The sequence below is a fragment of the Pteropus alecto genome, unplaced genomic scaffold (genome assembly GCF_000325575.1).
Source record: "Pteropus alecto unplaced genomic scaffold, ASM32557v1 scaffold50, whole genome shotgun sequence".
Classification (NCBI taxonomy): Eukaryota; Metazoa; Chordata; class Mammalia; order Chiroptera; family Pteropodidae; genus Pteropus; species Pteropus alecto.
Genome location: NW_006431918.1, coordinates 11,859,109 through 11,873,064, shown reverse-complemented (window position 1 = coordinate 11,873,064; position 13,956 = coordinate 11,859,109). Strand labels below are relative to the sequence as shown.

Sequence of the window (13,956 nt, the reverse complement as noted above, 5' to 3'; positions counted from 1 at the left end):
TTAATGATTTATTAATTATTTTAAACTCCTACTTAATCCACAGAAAGATTTGAGTGCTTCACGTTGAAAGGAACTGGTATGACAAAGTTTTAAAACAGGATTTAAAAAAGGAAAGAGCACAATAACAATGGAGGGAAAGAATATAAGAGGGTTGGAGGAGAATAGAAATATTCTACAGTGGAAGTCATAAGCGTGTGGGAGAGCTCGTTGAGCTTGTCTCTTCACACGCCACAGTCAGTGTGACATTAAGTTGCCCATTTGACATCGGCCATGGTGAGAGTATTTACACCGTGGAAATGCAGACAAATCGGGACTTTTTTTCCCCCAGATACTTTGTTAGCACATTGCCCTAAAACCTAAATGAAACTTTATGTTAAAATAACTGAGATATAGGCTTCATTACATTTCATAACAGTTAAAGTAATGGAGTCATATAAGTTAAAATGACATGAAGTTAAAACAACTGAAATGTAAGCTTCACTTTAGTCCCCAGTAGAAGTTTGGAAACCTAAGTGAAACATCAGATCACGAACAGTAGTAGCCACTGGTGAGGGAATACAATCTGTTCTTTGCTTGTTTATTTCTTCACTTAGGAAATATTTGATGGGGCGAAGTAACAGCAATTTATGTTATTTGGCCTCCAATCACAGACAGTCTCTGCTTTGCCACTTCTGGTTGTGCATTTTGAACACGTTAATCAAATCCTCTATCCGAAAATTATAATATAAAATAGCATTAAACTCTAAAGTTGTTATAAAGTTTAAGAAGATAATGCTTGCAAATTATTTAGCATCCTCTCTGGCACATAGTAAGAGCTCAATGCATGTTACCTTTTATGACAAGGCTTCCACTGTAGATGAGCTCTTTATAAGACATCAGATGAGGTCCCTGCCTTCAAGAAGCTTGCAGTCTAGTGGAAAAATGATCTAGTTCTTAATTTATATATCTGAGATTTTGCTGTAATATTTTTACCCTTTTACAATTCAGTCTAGAAATGTGAAGCTTTTTAAACTTCAAGGTCTAAGAAGTACTAAACTTGTAGGTTGTCATAGAAGCGTTTAGTGTAGTTACAAACCTTTTTTTAATTGCCATTTTTATTCATTTTTAATTCTCATGAATGTTCTTGTAGTTTTTGTTCAACTTTTATCTCATGTTGCCTAAACACACAAGCATAAGAGCTTTGCTTTCTATAAGTGTTATCAACTTTTCTATAAAACTTCTATAAAAAGTGTTTCGTGCTAGGATTTTGTTTTTGAGAAGAGTTTACACTTTTTATAGTCTTATTATTTTGTTACTTTATTATTTCAAATAGATGTTTCACAGTTTAATTTTATTGAATCATCTTTTAGGGGAGATGTTTTAGAGAACTGAACTTTGGAATATCACAGGTGTTAACACTTGACACATATTGAGATGAGTAGTCTCTAGTATTCAAGCTATTCCCTGATATCACATTGGATTCCTTGGGCAGCATAGAGTCAAGGTTCTAATAGCAGCTAACCACTGCCTGAAGTAAAAGATACAAGTCAATCCATTATCTAATATGCCATACTGTATCAAATGTCACAGGTCAGATAGGTAAAAAGCTTAGGGGAAAATAGAAAAATGAAACTTAATTCCATTTGACAAATACAAAGTTTATATAAAATAAATCATGTATATATGTACATAAACTAGTATAACCATAATCATTTTTAAGTATATAATTGAGTATGTATATACACTTTCCCTATACACATGAGAAGTCAAAAGAACATTAGGATATGGAATAAGTGGCAGCTGGGAAGCTGGATATTCTAGAAAATAACCACTTCTAGTATCTTCCTTCTGTGTAGGTCATAACTTAAACCCAGTGTGACTATTTTATTTATGTTTGAAAAGAGTGGTGCGAGAGAATCGTTGAAGAAAACTAAAAACTAGGTGACTCTCTGGTAACTGGTCTCCATCTAGAAGCTTTCATTCTCCCAGCTGTACTTTTCTAGTCTGTCTTTCCATTTCATTTGCTACCTCCGGGAGATAAACACGGATTTGACATGGACTGATTGCTACATACCAGAAATTATATACTCTGAGACACTTATTAAAAACTCTGAATTGCTGAGTATCTTCCAGCAGCTCTTAAATTCATTTGAAGAAGGACACTTTGGGGCGGGGCGGGGGTGGGGGGCGGTCAGGGGAGTGGAGTAGAAGTGAGCGTTGGGGCTGCTAGCATTTAAAAATCGTTTATACTTTCCTAGAGAAATGGAGCAGTGGGCACATATGATTAAGCAGAAGTGAGGTCTTGAAGACATAACTGAACCTCAGCATTCCATTATCAGGAAACCAGAGACTAATTTGAGTTAAGTGAAAGACTTAACTGAAAGAAAAGCCAAATCTGGAAATACAGAGGAAATTTTAAGGAAAAAGGGGGAATTAGTACTATAAGTGAGAGGTCCTGAGTATATTGCAGTTGGTTTTATCCTCCAAGATTGAATAATAAAATGACATAAGATATTTTATACAAATGTTAAGTTCCCAGGGAAGATCTGTATGAATGGAAGACTTAGATTATTCCAAGTATTCTTTAAATTTAACTTCTTCGAGACAGTCGATCATGAGCTCCTTCTCTCTAGAAAAGAGGATGGGCTAAGGAACTTCTCAGGGTTTGGTTTGGTTTTGGTGTGTTTTCTGACACCAAATATGATTTTCGCTCACCAACCAGTTCTCCAATACCAACTGGGTCTCCAGCAATTCAATTTAGTTCTGATGTTAACTACCCAGAGTTAGCCCAGACCCTCCCTCCCCCCCACCCAGATTAAGGGCTCAGCCCGCCAACTACTTTTGGACACCAGCCACAAATGGGGTACCCCAGCTACCCACATTTCTGCTCAGCTGACTGCAAATTCCGGGGTTCCCAGAAGACTCCCTTAGGCTCAATAATTCACTTGAACCACTCCTAGAACTCAGAAAAGTGTTATATTTACTATTACTAGTTTATTTTAAATGCTACAATTTAGAAATAGCCAAATGGAAGCAAGGCATAAGGGCTTGGGTGAGGGGAGACACACGAGTGTCCATGCCCTCTTCAGGTGCGCCCCTCTCCTGGCACTGCAGTGTGTCGACCAGCCCAGAAGCTCTCTGAACCCCATCGTTTAGGGTTTTCACGGAGGCTTCGTTACTTAGGTACAGTTGATTAAATCAGCGGCCATTGGTGACTGAACTCAGCCTCTAGTTCCTATTGCTCCCAGCACTGGGTGGAAGAAGGTGGGGCAGTAAGGCTGAAAGTTCAATCCTCTCGTCACATTTTTTGGTTCCTCTGGCTGCCATCCCCCATTCCAGAACTCTCTAGGGACGCACCAAGGGTCACCTTATTAGCATAAACTCCAGTAAGGCTGACAGGGGTTCATTATGGATAACAAAAGACATTCCCATCACTCAGGAAATCCCTATGATTTTAGGAGCTCTGTGCCAGAAACTGGGGACAAAGACCAAATATATTTTTCATTCTCTCACAGAACTGAATCCTGCAGCAATGCACATAAGCTAATTGAGAATCCTCGGGGAACTGACTCCTCTTCCGAGGCCAAATCAGATTTTGGAACTAGTGAAAAGCAATGCTTCTCACCTTTTCCAGGAGTTGTGAAGAAATTAATACCCTATAGTGTTTCAAAACTAATGAACAAAGCAAAATAATATAGTTCTGGTGAGCTTAACATCCTCTAGTTAGTAGAACTTCTGACTGGCATTTAACTTTTCCTTCTTTGCAACACGGAAGCCTTGCTCCTGACCGAGTTCATATATGAAAGCGTCACACACCCACAAGTTATCCGATGGTCTTTTCTTCTGCCTCCTGGATTCTGAAAGGTGCTTTCACCTCACTCGGAAGTGAAAGCTTACAATGACAGGCCAGAGCCTCCCCTGGGGATCTCCTTGAAAACGTAGGTGACCTTCACCAATCAGCTCTTTCAGGATGCTCACTTTAGGACATGGCCAAGATGGCTCGAGTCCTAAATGGACCCTTTGCAAACAACAGATTAAATATATCCATGTAGTAGGCAGAATAATGCCCCCCTCTGATAGATGTCCTCATCCTAATCTCCACAACCTGTGCCTATGTGAGATTACCTTACATGGCAAAGGGAAATTAAGGTTGCAGTAGGATTCAGATTGCTCAACACTGCATGGGGAGATTGTCCTGGATTACGTGGGTGGGATCCATGTCATCACAAATTCTGAAAAGTGGAAGAGAGAGCAGAGGAGGTCAGAGGTATGAGATATGCTATAAGACAAGGACTCAAGCCACTGTTGTTAGCTTTGAAGATGAAGAAAAGAAGACACAAACCAATGAATTAAATGACTTCTATGAACTGGAAAAGGATAGGAAATAGATTATTAATCCCCAAGAGCCTTCAGAAGAAAACACAGCCCTGCTGACACATTTATTTTAGCCCAATGAGATCCTGTTGGACTCTAACCTCCAGATTTTAAGATAATATTTTGGCGTGGTTTCAAGACGCTAAGTTTGTGGTGAATTTTTACAGCAGCAATAGAAAGCTAATACAATCTGGTATGGTGTTTGAACTAACAATTCTAAAACAAACCTATTTCTCATTTCTGAACAGCAAAAGGTTCCGGGCTGAGGGAAGCAGAAGTTCCCAAGAGGAGGGGCCCGTGTTGGTCTCTAAATCCTGTGTCCCTGTCCCGATGGGTACCAGCAAAATGTAGACATGTGAATGACAATTAATAGAGGAAATGTGGTGACCTGCCTTACAATTAAAGTATAAATTTTATAGAGAACTAGAAATACCACCACTCTGTTCTCGCATTAATTCTTCAATGCCCCTTCACTAGTAAGCAAACAATAGTCTTACTCGAGGTCTTCATACCTGTGTGCTGGGTCATGTGCATAAAATAAATTAGAAGATGGTCTTACTATTTGTAGAAACTGCCTAATTCTTCATTTAATTTAGCTTTCCTATAGCCAAGCTTTTTTTCTTGTCCTTACCAAGTTTCAAGTGGAGAAACCTCAGGTGCTAACATTACTAATTAGCCTTTGTGTCAAAGTTACCGGGAGTGTTTATTTACTTTCTTTAGTATTTGTTCTTTGGGCCATGCACTCTTCTAATGGCGTGGCCTTGTTTAACCTCCCCACGAACCAGCATCATAAAGAAGAGCCATGGGAAAGAAGCAGCTGAGAGCTGTACTTTGTTACCTGCATCCAGATAGAAGCTGCTCGAGGGCAGGGATTGGTTTTCATTGCTTGTCCTAGCCCTAGCACCAAGCTTAATGCCTAACACATAGTTTTTCAATAAATATTTGTTGAATGAATGTTCAATACAAACTTTTTTTTGGGACAAAGTGGTAACGAGGAGTATCTTGCATTTAGCACTGCATTACTTGAATGTTTCATTGCTTTCTCAATGCCATAGGCTGTTTTATAGACTGCTGAACTTGAAGCCAGCCACTTGCCAAAAGGTCACTAAGAAAAACTACGTAAAAATGAGAAATGGTGCTTCCAGTTCAGTGTTGCCCAGTCATTTCCTAAAATATACAAGTCAGAATTCCCTGAAAGAGAATTAAGGCAAATTTTAAAGAGGCCAGAAATCAGGAAAAATTAACTTTAACCATCTTGAAAGTATGAAGGGAATTTGTTTTTCAAAATAGTATCACAATGGAAGACCATGCCCCACAATTTCTCTTAAAAAAAGAAAAAATGCTTTTTGTTATAATCATTTTTGTAATTACCTCTCTTTTTCAATTATTAGATAATTCGTTTTCTTCAAAGAGCAGGAATATTCTTTGTCAATTTGGTAAAACTTTGATCTATTCGCCAGGGAAAACTATATATATCCTCAAACGATGAGACTAGATCCAATCTTGTACTTACATTAAAGTCATCAATACTCTGTTTTCTGGTTTTGCCTCTTTTCTGTTGTCGTATCAAAAGGTTCTAGAGAGCTAATGATAATTGAATGTAGTTTACTTATTCAGAGCCCCTAAGGGTGTAGGGGCGGGCAGGTATGTTTTACTCTGAAACATGGGTCACTTTCAAGGTTACAAAGTGTATACGGCCATTATTTTCAAATCATCCCACTACCTGATTTTGAGGAGTCATTTGTGCTTGGTGTCAGGCTGTCTAGAAGTGGATGTAGTTTTGGGAGGGCTGAGCAAGTGGGAAGGGAGGGTCTCATGGTAGCCCCTGATACTCGGGAAAGGTTTCAGTCAGTGAGCTTGAGGGAAAAAAAAAAAAAAAGCATTATCCAGACAGAAAGAAACCCTAATGCGTTGCAAACTACTTGCCACTCGTTTGGTTCTGCAGTGATTACATTCCCAGAAGCATAACGTACACTCAGAGCATTCAGTGTTAATAATGATGAACAAAGCATAATGTGCATATTTGGACAAACTGCAGCTTTTCACATGGGTAACGATAAACATTGTGGACACTGGTTAACAGTTTTCAAAAGTATAATGTTAGAAGTTAAACTGTCTTTTTGAAAGGCATGGCTTCCTGCACCACAAATCTTCCATTTGCCATTCTATTAATGTGGTTTTTTTCTCCCTTTTTCAGCAGCTTGCCTGAACTAATCCCTAGAGGTTCGTTCTCTCCAGATGCTCACTAGAAACAGTTCAATAATTTGACATTTCTGCAAGAAGGGCATGATTTTAATTCCATAAAACTACACATAATGAGGGGAAAGGATGGGAAGGAGTAAGAAGAGAGTCAGTCAAATTGGCACAAGGGCTGTCTGTGAGCTGGGCGAGCTGGTCTGCTGGCCAGTTCCGCCTCCGGCAGCAACGCTTGGGCTCCGGCTGCGGCAGCGTCCGGTGCTGAAGACCACAGCTGCAGCTGCCATGGGCAGCCCAGAGGCCTCAAATGTCTGGTAGCATTTCTGGTGTTGTGGCCTCTGACCCTGGTCCAAAGTTAAACCTTCGAAACCGAATCAACATACTTCTCCTTATAGGTCTTGAAAAATGATCCAAACTTCAAAGATAGGTTTACATGTGAGAGGTGGGCCATGATTTATCAGTAACAAGCTTTAAATAGACGACATAGCTCTAAAGGCTTATTCAAGTAAAACGTGAGCCTACCGATACTTTCCTCTCCTGACAGTACTATAGCCCTCCTTCCCTAGCTCCAGACATTTAAGAGTCGGGTTATCCACTATAATTTAAAAAGCCAATTTCAATAGACATTCTAGGATGCATTAAATTTTTTCGTTAATATAGTTAGAAAAGTATTTCTCTGAAAGAACAGTAATTAGTCGTGTTTCTAAACCAACCAGAACACTCATTTGCACCTGGATATTGACTTTAAAAAATATGAAATCACATGTAATGAGCAACCAAACGTAAAGAATAGAAAGAATGGAATAGGTATACACATGTATGTACATGTGATAGACATATATATTTGGAGGAAAATGCTAACACCATTAGTGAATTTGGGTAAATATAGTACTTATTTATACTACTCTACAATTTCTCTGTAATGTTGAAATTATTTTTTAAAACTTAAATAGTATACTGCATATAAAAATATGAAATCATATGTAATGATTAAACAAATGTAAATCCTATAACCTGAAAATTTCAAAATTACTGACTTTTTAAAAATTGCTTTTTTGATTTATTTTCTTGTCATTCAGATGTCTCATTCTACTTCCACATTTGGTACTTGAATAAATGTCAGTGACGTCCCCAGATTCATTCATGCCCTAAAGTGAATGACTATCTTCTATCACATGCGGATTTGTGTAAATCTCTTTTTCCATCAGTCTGCCTATAATTCATAGATTCTACATTTCTAATTCCTGAAAAGCAACCGACACAGTTTTAAACCATGTTGCTATCCAACTCAAATTTTATTTCAGATGATTTGGTTAAAAACTACAAAAGAACTACTTCCAACAAAAGCTTCTGATAGTGGAACATTTGTGAAGGGTGCATGCAGTACTTATCCTGCACCAAGAGCTTTGAAAGGAGATCTGTGTAGAGGAGGAAGTAATCACAAACTAAACCCCACCCCCAGGCCTCCTAATAGGTCAGTCAAGGAGGTTAAAATGCGCAGTGGCTTTTCTACAATCAAATCTTAGTTACACGTCCCAGCTTTCAATGTCTCACAAGAAAGGAAGAGATATTTTCTTAGTGAAGGTGTAAGAAGAAACACAGCAACATCTGAAGGCTTATTCAATATTAAAATCATCCTAACGAGATAATCTGAAAAACAGAGGCTCATTTATAAGTCAGTCATTAGAGCCTTACCTTTCAATGAGATTGTTCTTTTGACTAAAATTAATTTCAGTATATTGTAACATGCTAATGAAGAGTTTCACTTTTTTTACATTTGAATAATGATTTGGGAGTTCTGGGATATTTGCATCGACTTTCTTATTTATACACTCTTAAAGCTTGACTGTTTTGTTTCCACTTTGAATGGCATGTATCTGAAAGCAGTTTTTCTCTAATCCAGGAAATCCATCAAAAAGTGTTTATTAAAAGTGAGCTTCTTATGCCTAAAACTTTACATTCTCAAATCCTTGCAGAACACAAACTAAAAACGGTTTTGTGCTTTGCTAGCAGCACATGCTCTTCTGGTAATAAAAACACAAGAGTATTTCCATTATCGAAAATTGGAGTATTAGAGATTTGTCCCCCTCCTCTTCTAAGGAGTAATTCATGGCTTTCTGCCATAGAAAGTGTGTTGTTTAATAGAATAGCACGTGTAAGGTGATGCACTAGTGGCCGTTGCAGCATTCGATTTCTATGTCCCTTTTTTCGCCATTGTGGATAATGTATCGGGCTCCAGAGAAAGCGCTCACTGGTTTGCTAGAATATGAACTTCAGTCTCTGATCTTGATCATTTTAAATATATCACTTACATTTCATTATAGAAATTTCTAGACTAATCGTGGGATAAAACAAATGCGAAGACCATATTGAGTTTCAGCTGAATTAGCAGAAAATAAAGATAAAATGCCTTTCTATTTAAGAACATGATGATGTTTTAATTGTTGCAGCATTTGGCATGTCTACCGTACACAATCGTTGACATCCGCATACTAACAAAGGAAAATTGGGACTTTTCTTTTATTTCCTAGTGTACACTTTCCTCTCTAGTATTTCTTCCACCCTCATCCCAGTCCTGGCTTTCAGCTCTCCTCCCATTTCCCCATCCATCCTTCTGTAAAGAATAACTCTATACAGTGAAGGGATACATGTAAAACTACCTTCTTTCTATGTAGATTGGCCGAGGCTGCTTATCACCTAGCTGTGAGGAGCAGACCACCATCATTGCGACAACTGATGTAGATGCCTCCAGGGTAAAACAAAGGTTTACATATTACACAAGCAATTTAACTGTTTTCTAAACATATTGCCAAGACAGTGGGAGTTGGCAGCCCACACCAGTGTTTTAGGTTTTGGAGACTTGCATTAGAAGTGACTGCTGATTACAAACCTTTTTATTTGTCTTCTCCGGACTACAAGCAACCTAGTGACCCAGCAGAGAATTCTCCACAGCACTTAAACTTGTCTTCCTAGCCTCCCAAGATTACGTACACAAATCACTTGACAGAAGTGGTCTAAGAGTCTTGTGCATAGATAACCGCACAAGACAATTGGTTTGTTCTAAGCCTTAAAGAGTTCCACAAAGTGAAATGTTTTATAATCCTTTTTTGTGCAGTAGGCAAGGAAGAAAAGAAAAGAGTTTGAGCAAAGATTATCCAGAAGAAAGAAAGAGACTCTTTTGGGCTTCCAGTTGAAACACAATAAAGAACATAATTAACTTCGCAATTCTTTGTGTTTTTCATTTGACTGCAGGGAGGAGATGAAAGAGGACTGCTAAGCCTTGCATTCCATCCCAATTACAGGAAAAATGGAAAGCTGTATGTGTCTTATACCACCAACCAAGAGCGGTGGGCTATCGGGCCTCATGACCACATTCTTAGAGTTGTAGAATACACAGTATCCAGGTATCACCGAATGCATGGAGGCATAGCTATTTTTTAATCTTATTTTCTCTATATCTCTTCCTAATTTTCTGTTTAGAAGTGACAAATAAATAGCCATAAAGTGGCAATAATTAAACTATAATCTCCATCTTGTTTAAAAGCCCAGGTGCCTTTAAGAGGAACTGGTGAAAGTGATAGCTTTGAGACTTTTCCTGACTATCTTGCAACTTAAATGCTACTTCTGAAACTTAGAAAGTAATGTAATTCTTTGGTAATTTTTTATTAGCCCCGTTTCAAGCATGCGTTTCCTTATTTGCAGACTAGCTTTTTTCCTCCCTTTGTGTGTACTGTTTACTTTCTAGTGGATTCACCTCACATCTTTAACAATTGTGGTATTGTTTCCACCCCACAATGTAGAAAAAATCCCCATCAAGTTGATTTGAGAACTGCCAGAGTGTTTCTCGAAGTCGCAGAACTCCACAGAAAGCATCTGGGAGGACAGCTGCTCTTCGGCCCTGATGGCTTCCTGTACATCATCCTAGGTGATGGCATGATCACACTGGATGACATGGAAGAAATGGATGGGTTAAGGTAAAAAAAGAAAGAAAGAAAGAAAATGTTCCTCTGTAAAATGTTTGCAGAGCCAGGAAAAAGGGTTGGATCCAGCGAGTGAAGAACAGTCTCTACTTTATCACACTGGTTAAATATTTAACTTTGGTTATCAGTGTCCGCATTTATAAAATGGAGAGGAATTCAACAATGTGATCACGTAATATTTTAGGAAGTCACTAAGCTGAGATGTCCTAAAACAAGTTAGTGCATGTGCTGCACGCAGTGTGGGCTGCACACAGTGCGCGCTGCACGCAGCCCTGAAAAGCAGGCGGCATCTCATCCTGCCGCCCATGCTGCCTTCAGCACTGCACAGTGGGCTAACATGTTCCAGGGGAGCTTCTTGGGGGATGTAAAATACCTGGGTTGGCAAAAAAATTAACAGGACAGATGCAAAAAGCAGCGGCGTTACTGACACTACAGCCTTCAGCCACCCTCGAGCTATGTCTCGGTGCAGCCCCTTGTCTGAAACCAAACTTCCCCTCGTTTCGTTTTCCACCATATGGAATCTGGAACTTGAATGATTGTGTCTCACATAATGGGATGATCCATAGAGCAGCCTCCCTGCACTTAGCATAGGTGCAACATGTAACAAAAACAGAAAGCACTTATATCATCCTCGAATTTCTCAGTGACTTCACGGGCTCGGTGCTCCGGCTGGACGTGGACACAGACATGTGCAACGTGCCTTATTCCATCCCAAGGAGCAACCCACACTTCAACAGCACCAACCAGCCCCCCGAAGTGTTTGCGCACGGCCTCCACGATCCAGGCAGGTGAGAACACCAGCCTGTCCTCTCGCCTGCTTTCAAGCTGGGCTGGGATTCAGGAACTGGGAAAAGAAAGCGAGGTCCAGACACAGAGCCGCCAAGAGCAGAGTGCAAAGCTGTGCCTCTCGAATCTCACCGGCTCACTATCCGAGCCGGTGTGTAGTGCTGTCGTCTAGGAATGCATGAAGCAGATTTAGAAAGCAGATTAGGTGTAGAAAAGGACAAGTTCGTGGAGAAAAATTGCCTTCAAGTTTTGGAGGGCTATTACTAGATAAACACTGTTGCACTGTTGGACTAGTATGATGATTCAGACTTCAATCTAAATAATCAGAGAGATAATAAACCTTTTAATTTCTCTCCTTAAACCCCTCTAAATAATACTTTCCTTACAGATTAGATGGGGTTGGTAATAGCTACCTTGCCAGGGGTCTGTAATGATTAAATACATATCTATAAAGTAAAGCATGAAATAGAGTGTCTGACACCCCTGGTCGATTTTCAACAAATTATAATTCTTGGTCTCATAGCTTCACTTAATCTATATGATACAATATCAATTTGTAAGGGATTGACTAAATGTTGACATCCTTTTCCTTAAAAAAAAAATTACAAATACTAAAGGAATTCATATCGACTACTTACTATAACGAACCATAAAGAAAAGAACAGTACGAAGTATGTAGAGTGAGAAATTTGGGGTACACTCAAAACAGCTGTGAAGTGTTATAATATAGCAATTCTGTGATGAAAGCTTCATCCAGCCTGTGGTCTGCTAGTCAGACTAAGGGATGGATATCTCTGGCTGCATTCATTCATTCACTAGCTAAAGTATTATTGCTATTTAATATTTATTGAGTGTTCACTGTGTGCAAGGTGAGTATTTTTCGAACTTTTTATTTTTACAGTCCCTCATGCCCTTCGTGTCCCCTCCATCAAAGCCCAACACTACAGTTCATTTCCTTTTTGGCATCTCAGCAGATCTTAAAATCCATGCGACAGGGAATACTTGAGGTAGGTTCAGGATGTGGAGGAAACTGTCACATTCCACTCCTAGAGCTCACAACTCACAGATACCACCACAAAGCAGCACTGTGAAGTCAAGCGGCCTGAGTTACCACAATCCCACTGGCACTTTCATGCGACCTTCCTGGGGGGCCTGGACCCTCAGGTGAACACACAAGGACAGGGCGGGGGCGCTTTACGGACCTTGGGTGAGCAGGAGCCTGAGCTGTGAGTGGGTCCTACCTCCTCCCGGACAGAGGGCTGAAGGAACGCTTTCTTCCGAGACTATCTTAAGCAGAGGAAGAATGAATAAAGCAGAAAGGAAACTGAAATAATTATTGGCTAAACGTAAAGCTGACTTTCATTAAGCACCTTGGCACAGAGTGCTGAGCTAAGTACCTTATGCACATGATCTCATTTCTGCCTCTCAGCAGTACTCAGGTAACTGGAGTTAGACCTGCCCCTCCCACCTCTTTTTTTTTTTTTTTTTAATTTTTTTAGAGCAGTCTTAAGCTCACAACAAAATCAAGTGGGAAGTACAGAGCTCTCGCATACACCCCCTGCCGCCACACATGTATAGCCTTCCCCACACTCGATAACCCCCACCAGAGTGGCCCATCTGTGTCACTTATGAACCCACACTGACACATCATCATCACCCAAAGTCCGTCGCTTACATTAGAGTTCACTCTTGGTGTTGTAGATTCTATGGGTTTGGACAAATGTATAATAATAACATCTATCTACTTCTATAGTATCATACAGAGAAATTTCACTGTCAAGCTTCTTTTTTACATAAGAAACAAAAGGTTAGAAGGAAAGGTCAAGTGGTTCTCAGTGGACCTAGCATTCGGCCAGGGCTAGACCTCATGGCCCCCAGCAATTCAACCTTTGGGAGACCTGGCCTTTCCTTCCAGATTTGCCCTTTCTTCTTAGAAACAGGTCAAACCTTTTTTTTTTTTTGGTCATAGTTTCTTCATCTTAAAAAGACAGGCAATCCAGAAAAATTTTCTCACCCTGTACAGATTTAGTTCCACCTTAAGTGGCAGCATGTCTGTGTCATGATTCCTGCCGGGCATTGTATTCTGTGAATCATTAAATTAAAGAGGACAATAAAGGCACTGTTGCCACAAAACAACTAACCCGTCTTTGGCGGCAGGCTTACAGTTTCCCTATTGTGAGTGGGATCGCTTGGAGGCAACAATTTTTGTTGTGTTGTTGTTTAAATAATTGCTATATATGACTCTTATGTTGCTTAAGACTCAGAACCTACTCTCAGATTGTTTCATTTTTTAATTTATTTAATTGCCCCCAAGGGTTTTGTTTGATTTTTAAATCATTCATATATTTTGTGGCCTAAAACATAGATTCTCAACAGGGCAATCTGGCAATGTCTAGAAACATTTCTGGTTTTCAGAACTTGGGAGGAAGAGCTCACGCTGTTCACATCTAGCAGGTAGACGCCAGAAATGCAAATATCCTGCAGTCCTCAGGACAGTACCCCCACCCAGAGATGTGTCTGGCCCAAAGTGTCAATAGTGCTGAGTTTGAGAAAACTAAAAATACTGCAACGCTGTATTATATTCACGATTATATTATTCAACGCGACTCTTCCCCCAACTCGAACTCCTCATGCCCAGCCC

The 13,956-nt window shown here is 39.7% G+C and overlaps 2 protein-coding genes across 2 annotated transcripts in view; one reads left to right on the top strand and one right to left on the bottom strand.

Annotated features, from left to right (window-relative positions):
* The window catches only part of ANAPC10 (anaphase promoting complex subunit 10), a 261,204-nt gene that overhangs the window by 50,721 nt on the left and 196,527 nt on the right, over positions 1 to 13,956 (bottom strand). The gene's annotated exons all lie outside the window — the stretch shown is intronic.
* HHIP (hedgehog interacting protein) overlaps positions 1 to 13,956 on the top strand; it is an 83,097-nt gene that overhangs the window by 47,771 nt on the left and 21,370 nt on the right. Inside the window, exons 5-7 of the mRNA XM_006906292.1 lie at positions 9,802 to 9,953; positions 10,350 to 10,523; positions 11,174 to 11,317. Coding sequence (XP_006906354.1) covers positions 9,802 to 9,953; positions 10,350 to 10,523; positions 11,174 to 11,317 — 470 coding nt within the window. The remainder of the gene's footprint in view (positions 1 to 9,801; positions 9,954 to 10,349; positions 10,524 to 11,173; positions 11,318 to 13,956) is intronic.